General features: G+C 40.9%; 2 protein-coding genes across 2 annotated transcripts in view; both read right to left on the bottom strand.

Annotated features, from left to right (window-relative positions):
* LOC128301958 (E3 ubiquitin-protein ligase LRSAM1-like) overlaps positions 1–7,698 on the bottom strand; it is a 93,290-nt gene that overhangs the window by 55,349 nt on the left and 30,243 nt on the right. The window lies entirely within an intron of this gene.
* On the bottom strand, positions 739–2,514 carry LOC128301959 (cyclin-Q). The gene is made up of 4 exons (XM_053038646.1): positions 2,101–2,514; positions 1,885–2,029; positions 1,201–1,653; positions 739–1,133 (listed from the first exon to the last, which is right to left on the bottom strand). The coding sequence occupies exons 1-4, from the start codon at positions 2,181–2,183 to the stop codon at positions 1,038–1,040; spliced, it is 777 nt and encodes a 258-aa protein (XP_052894606.1). The 5' UTR covers positions 2,184–2,514; the 3' UTR covers positions 739–1,037.

The following is a 7,698-nucleotide window of genomic DNA, read 5'->3' on the forward strand; positions in this document are numbered from 1 at the left end:
CCTTTCGTACCCAAAAAAACATAAAGAATAAACCAGTGGAACTCAGTAACGATGTAGATAAAACCAAGGGCCAATGCTACACAGTATAGTGCGCAAAGAGCAGCCGCCGAAGCTGGCATCCTATCGTGTATTGTTTAGCGTATCTAAAAGATACATCCAAAAATAAAAACAAAAAACCAATGCGCAGTGGACTTTCGAAACGATCCTGAACCAGTTGAACTAGAGTATATAGTGCACCACACTAAACACGCAGTGCCACTCACTTCTTCGTACGGGTGTGCGTAAAACTTTGTCAGGTTTTTGGAGCAAAGCACAGCAAGGCAAGCACCACAAAAATTTACAAAAAAAAATGAAATAAATGTTAATTTACTACGCTCAACCACCGCCACACGGGTGGTGCGCGCGAGTATAACCATCCAGGTGGAATGGAATATAAACAAAACAAAACAAAAAAAAACATTTGGTGTACATTTACTATAAACGAAACCAATAGCGATACATGGAGGAAAACTGTTTTAAACACACACAAAAAAAAAGAAACACACACAGCTCGGGTGGTGTTTGCAGTAAAAAAAAAACTATGATACTAATGGCAAACATACTATGTTAAATAAAGTGCAGTGGAAGAAATAATAAAATAGAACCATGAACCATGTGTACCGGTGCGTATTTGTCGAGAGCTTTGTTTTTCAAGCGCACAGGAAATCACAATATCACATTTAGATGAAAAATGGAGCAAAAAAAGTTTATTTACCGCACCGTACTAAACAGTGCCATTTCAGTTAATACAAAATATATCGCCTCTTTAGTGCTTAAAGGATAATTTTTTCTCCAGCTGTAAGAAGCTGTCTAGAGAACATGACTGTTTTTGTCATTCAGTATCACGCATAATAATGGAGATTGTTAATGGCATTCATTTCGATAACGTAAGTTGATGATGATGGCGATGGAACTGCTGGAAGTGTTGCTTCCTAAATACTTTTGCATTAAGCATCATAGCTACGATCGTTACGGAACCATGCCACATATCATTGGCATTAGTTCTTGCCGATGATCGTTTCAAGATTGTACATATCCATGATCTTTTCCATTATTTCCCAGTATGTTTCACGCGTCAGTTCCGGACAGAATACCTATTGAAGAAGCACAACATTAGTTGGTTATGGAGCATTCGGCGAGGGAAGTATATGGCAAACCTACATTATACCAGTGCGTGCTCTCGTCCGTTTCGTCCATCAGTGGCACCTGTATGCCATATACTTGGAATGCCAGCGCAAGGCAACAGACGGCCGTGTGGGCTGGTTTGTAATCGAGGATCTTGCTAGTGTGATGGAAATCTTGCAGAAAGGCGGCCGCTGCCTTTGCAATCGGCATCGAGTGCCACTCCTTAGCGCCGAACAGATCCTGCAGCGATTTCATATAGTGCAGCATATACTTATGCGGATGCACAATCGTCATGTCGAACTTGAGCACGCGCGCTATGAACAGTTCGGCCTGCACTATCGTGTCCCACATCGACCAATACTCGTCGCACGGTTCGAGTGGCGGTGCGCCCCGGTTGATTGTATTGTGTGCTACATTGATTACGTCCCGCTTCCGCACCTTATCATCCTTTATTTTACCGGCCAGATACAAGCAGGAGCAGGCAATCATCTGTAGAAAAAAAGTCCCTGTTATAAAACACATGCAGCAAATGGGATTACACTAGTTAGGGCGTGTAAATTAGGCAGAGCATAGCCGATAAGCGACGTCAGCAATTTACTCGATCATAACGGGGGTACTTGAAACCTCGACGCCGCCAGTTAAGCCTTTGCACAAGCCAATCTTTCACGCCACTTGAACGGTTCCCCAAAGCAGGCACATTAAATTATTGCTGATACTCACATAAGGATCATATTCCGCGTCATCAAGCTCTCTGAAAAACCGATGGTACAAAATTGCTGCCGTGGCAGAGGTGAGCGGTTTCATTTCCAACTTTTGAGCGCATTCAAAGATAAATCTCGCGGGCATTTCCTTCTGCGTTTGGATTCTGTTGAAAAATAACAGCGAGTTGTTAATTAGTTGTAACTTTCTGCACACATTTGGTACTGTTTTCCTTACTTGTAGTTCACCATTGTCGGATGCAGTGAAACATTTTCCCTCCGTGAGCTGTCGGTGAGGTTGATGTTGTTCATTTGCATCATCTCTAGGCAAGCTATCTTCAACTTGAACTGGTTGGAACGAAACTATGAAGAAGCACAAAACCAGCTACCAAACACTTAAAGTTCAACTTTCTAATTCAAGGCAAACCGAGCCTGAGATAATTATGTGCACGAATGTCCTTGAAGCGAAACACCAGCCAGATTGAGCATCCAGTAACGCCCTTATATGTATAACTAACCAACTACACGTGGTAGTGATATAAATACGGGATCAACCCACTCTACTTATCACAGGGAAACTAGGAAAATTCAGGAGCGATCATTAATTTATCAACTACGGGGCAAGCAAACTACAAACCAACTGCGCTTCTTAGCGGCTTTTTGCTTGTTTGTTTATCTTTTTGCCTCCTAGCCAAACTGACAATTGCCCAAAGAGAACAATTAGACTTTCAACGGCCAAAATTAAAGAGTGCTCTTTCTAACCGCTGTTGCTCTCCTGCTTGCTCTCTCGCCGAATCGAAAGCTCGCTCGATGACTGAACGATATTCTCATGCTGTTCGCTTCTTCGGCGTCATGCGCTCTCGCTCGTGCTCATTATTGGATATTGCGCACACACCTGTGCATTTTCTTCGTCAAATTTACCGTGTGAAAGAGTACATTTTTGCACCGGTTTTTGGTATGAGGAACTGGATGATTTTGCAAGCGCGCTGATGTTTCGGATGAAAATCCTGTCATAAGTTATATGGCACGATATGTAGAAGAAAGTTTAATGTATAATTTTTACTATTCCAAACATTTATGCTTGTAACACTAAACGGTGCCCTTATTACAAAGAGGTCATTATGGTAACGAACGGTACCGCCATGTATATCACAAAAGTATCGGTTGCTTTAAATTGAAGGATCTGTATTTTGCATCATCCGAAAAAACAAGACACTACACAAGCAACCAACTCCAGTGATTACATCGCAAGTGTTCAAATATTTTTATTTTAACAACATGAGTTATTTGAACCGCGAACGCCGTACCGGTGCTTTTTACAAACAGGTGGCTAAATTCATAAAGGTGGACGCGGCCGAAGAAGCTGACCCGTAAGCCCTAGCCGGAATGGCAAGTTCTACTGTTGGGTGATAATGTGTCGTGTAAAATAAGGGCTTCGCTTTTACAGTTCCTATCGAAGCGGTTGTGGAATTGCCTGGATTGATGGATTTCGGTCGATGTCGATCGACGAAGGCATCCGTTACTGAGCGCTATCTAACAACGAAACGCATCACAATTTCATGCATGTGCACGTTGAACTTATTCATACTGCTTATGCGTTTAATACTTCTGCATGCCAAAGTCACCGGAGCAAACCATAACCTATCCCTCCCAGCAGACGAAATTTATTACCAGAGTGATCATCCGTCTACGGTTCACTTTGCAGACGAACGGGGGAACGCATGGTTTCTAACCACGGACGGCACTATCGACTAGCTGCAGTCTGTCTCGGATGGCACGGATGGTATATGACACGAACAATATGCCCCGTACATATCCGTACGTATCCGATGCCTCCCTACTCCATTCGTTTCAGAATGCTGGGAATTGAAGATCTAAAATCACTCCTCTCACATACGCAAGCTATTTTCATCGCTAAGATTCTCCTCAACAAAATATATGCCCCATCCTTACTATCTATATTCATTCCGGCGGGCCTTACCCTATACGGCCAAAATTATCCTTTTCTGCGAGCTATGAAATCATTCAACTGCTTTTTTATCATTTCGATTATAGCATCTCGATATCTGCTTTTCGGGCCCGACTAATTAATGACTCCTTATAATCCTCTATGTTTGTTTCCTCCTCTGACGCGTTATTAGATTTGAGATTAGACTATAAGATTCCTTTTGTGAAGCCTTCTGAGCGGACAAATTATTTTCCGTATATGTCTGAACAAATTATTTCCGCTTAACACTATACAATCATTGTATATCGAGCAAAGGATAAACCCGTGACCTGTCGAACGGTGCTGATCTTCTGTGTTTGACCAGTTGATTTTTGAGTCACTGCTACACATTTTTCAGGACGACTGAAGGGACGTCCTCAGTCTGGTATTTGGCGGTCAACTGCAGTGGCGGAAATAAAATTAACATCTTACGTATTTTCTGGCCAAACATGTCATGTTACTTTGCGCACAAATATGTACACATTTACATTTGCTGGAGACCACAGCAATAATTTTGTGAACGCACCATTCATCTGTTGCTACATTGTAATATCTAGAACATAATAAAACTATCTTTGAGATTGTCTGAAATATCTTAAACCACAACAACTACAAAATGCAATTGTTTTTTGTTCAAGTTCCCATAGCTGGGGTTTGTTAAATAAATGATAGAGTTCAGTTATGGGAATTGTTTTCTGAAAAATGGTTTGCTGAACAACAAATCGACCACCTGATGCAGATCGGTAGAATATCGTGCCATAGATGTCGTTATGTAGCCTCGCGCTTCGTATTATACCTTCCAAGGATTATTAAGTCTGCGCGAAGAATTTACCGGCGCAAAAACTTCTCTACTTGTGGCTTGTACTCCGAATTTACATTTAGGCCTTGATCAAAATTCTCTAGCTGTTCCTCCGTTTCTAGCCGTGCTAATTCAAAATCCGAACGAGGGAGAAGCCCTTCATCTGGCCTGGTTGATGTTGCAAATTCTTCATTCGCCTGTCTTTGCGAGCAGCGCCTCTTTTAATACGGTTGTTCTAGAAACGATCCATCTTCCACAATAATCCACGGAACGCCGTTGACAAAAACAGTTTTTATTTCCATTTCGACAATTTCACAACAGAACACAACCAACTCGAAACTCAAGGAATACACTAAAAAAAGACAACAATTGAAAAAACCACAATAAAACAATATCATTTGACTAACTACAAAATCGCAACATATTATTGCGCACACACATTACGCAACATTTTGATGCATCCTCGAACCAAAACCATGACTTCAACGCAGCAGATTAAGATTAAAGTTTCACGCGCTGCGCGTAGAATAAAACGCACTAGTTAGTAACTCTCTGACACGCTATCGCCGTAGCATCATCTTCAGACGAGCACCGCAAACACTCATGGTAAGAATCCGTTCAATTCCGCTTTCTCTTCGATGGTTTCCTTACAGAAATACAGACCTGAGCAGGTTGGCCAATATCACAATAATGTCTTCCCTTCACTTTCCCCACACACAGCTGATATGTGGTAGCAGTAGCAGGACGACAGAACAGCACATTCCAAGCCAAGGAATAAATGCTAGGGCGAAGAGTAGAGTAAAAAGGACAAATAGTACTGATAGACACGTGTACCACCACCAACACCTTAATTTATTTTTTTGCCTTTCGCTAAATTTCCGTTCGTTAAATTTTGCAAAAGCTAAAAAAAAGCGCTTTAGCCAAGCCACACACCACAAAACGCGGCCGAGCTGAGGTCAAACCTGCTTCCTTTGGAACATAATCAAGACCAAATCGCGACGTCTAAAAACGGTCACGATTAGTTCCAAGTTTTGGGTCGCGCGACCTTTTGGGTTGTTTGACGTGTGTGACTGCAGCGCGACCATTGTGCTGTTTTGTTTTGGGTTCGTTAAGCTGTGGCCACAGCTATACAGAGCGAATTGCACGAAATATTTCATGCTTGTATTTCCAACGGGTGAAATCGAGTGAGAACATTTGTTTGAAATGATTCACTCACTCATCTCACCTCATTTTTATATTACTTTTAAATATTTTATTTAAAATCTGATGCAAAACTAGAATACATATAACATTATGGTAGATATTCAACAGAAATGTTGCAGACCAACATGAAAAACTTGGTGACAGTTATTGTTGTTCTGAGTTATGCTACATTTTTTCAAACATCTCACCATGCTGAGCATAAGGAAAGTCCAGATTTAAACCGAAACACTCCAAATATTTAATACGCACACTAAATAGTATCTAAAAAGAATGTGTATTTCTAATAACAAAGTGTTTACTGTTTTGTCTATTTACTTCAAATCACATTTAGTTTCCCATGACTACTCTCACCGTGAACAGCCCCTTTTTCCTGCGAGGAACTGCCCAAGGAACTTACGAAACATTAACGATTTAATTTGATATTGAATTGTAATTCATTCTAAAAATCACAAACATTCTCACCGGCTACAAAGGACCGGCCGTACAAAAGTACATTGTTTACATACAAAAATCATATGGAAAAATCCGATGGTAAAGCACATGCGCCCGACACGGTCCGACAAACACAATTTGGAGAATGGTGCGCAAGCTCCAGCTTCGCCACTGACATTTCCGACCGTGTGTAGCTTTCAGACTGTGAAAAATTATTATCTGTTACAAGCTTTCAAGTGTTGCAATGTATAAATATCGGAAATAGCATTAGATAAACAGTTGCTTGGCTGAATGTTTACCGTTTGGCAGGAGGAGAAAAAGTTGTTAAAAGTGTTTGCAAAGATTAAAAACGTTAGAAGTACGGGGTTGATGGTATATTTTTGGTGCATCACACACAGTACTCGGGTGGGGTTTGACGGGAAAAATATGACGCTTTATGGTAATTTGAGTGTACTTATCAGGTTGCAAAGGTTTTAAAGAATTACTTACATTAAAGACGATCATTTGAATATGTTTCAATCAGGAATCGTAAATAGTACCACAAACACGCAATAGTGTTAATGATTTTACAGTGGTTACACTGACTTAACGTAAAGAAAATCGTATGTGGGTCATAATAATTAAAGAGTGTCGCCCTAACGATAGCTATAAAGCTTGGAAAAAGTTAAATCATTGTTTGTAACTTTTATGTTTTTAACACATTTCCAAACGTGATTTTCTGCTATTTTATCAAACATAGTAGGCATGTTTAATATGATGGCTCTCACTGTTATTCTTGTGCTGAAGCTACTCTGAAAAAAAAACTGTGTCGTGAGCGTTGAGAGTCTAGACGTCTAGAGAGAACACAAACAGCTGGCGTCCTTCCTTCAAAATCATACCAACAAGCAAGAACAATCGTGAGAACATCGATGCCCTTTGCATATGTACTACACCAAACATTAGTGCTACTCTTATGCCGCTCTGCAAACGTCATCTAGCCGTGATCGTTAACGCAAGCCGTACCTTTGCAACGCGCGCGAGAGAAACGAAGGATCTCTGCTCAAACAAGATCACACCAACGCTTATTAGGCACCGTTTTTTAAATAAGTGCAAAATAAAATTAGTTTCTCGGTGTAGCTTGATCGGTTCGATACATTGCTGACCTCCCTGCGCGTGCAGGGATTTTCCCACTTTTTTTCCTTTTTGTTTCTTTTCCATTTTGTTTCCGTTTCGAATCCACGAGTTTACGTTAACGATTACATCCAAACAGCACGAAGAAAGTTGGGTCACCGCCGGTTCGAAAACGAAATTGTTTAGCAAATTTATTCGGGTTAGTTGTTTTATTTTGCCGAGTTTTACCTTCCCTTCGACCCAAATTCGCAGTTGCAGTTGGTTGTAAAGCTGGATTTTACCATTTCTTTTTTGCTGTTGCTGCA

Source organism: Anopheles moucheti, chromosome 3, assembly GCF_943734755.1.
Source record: "Anopheles moucheti chromosome 3, idAnoMoucSN_F20_07, whole genome shotgun sequence".
Lineage (NCBI taxonomy): Eukaryota > Metazoa > Arthropoda > Insecta > Diptera > Culicidae > Anopheles > Anopheles moucheti.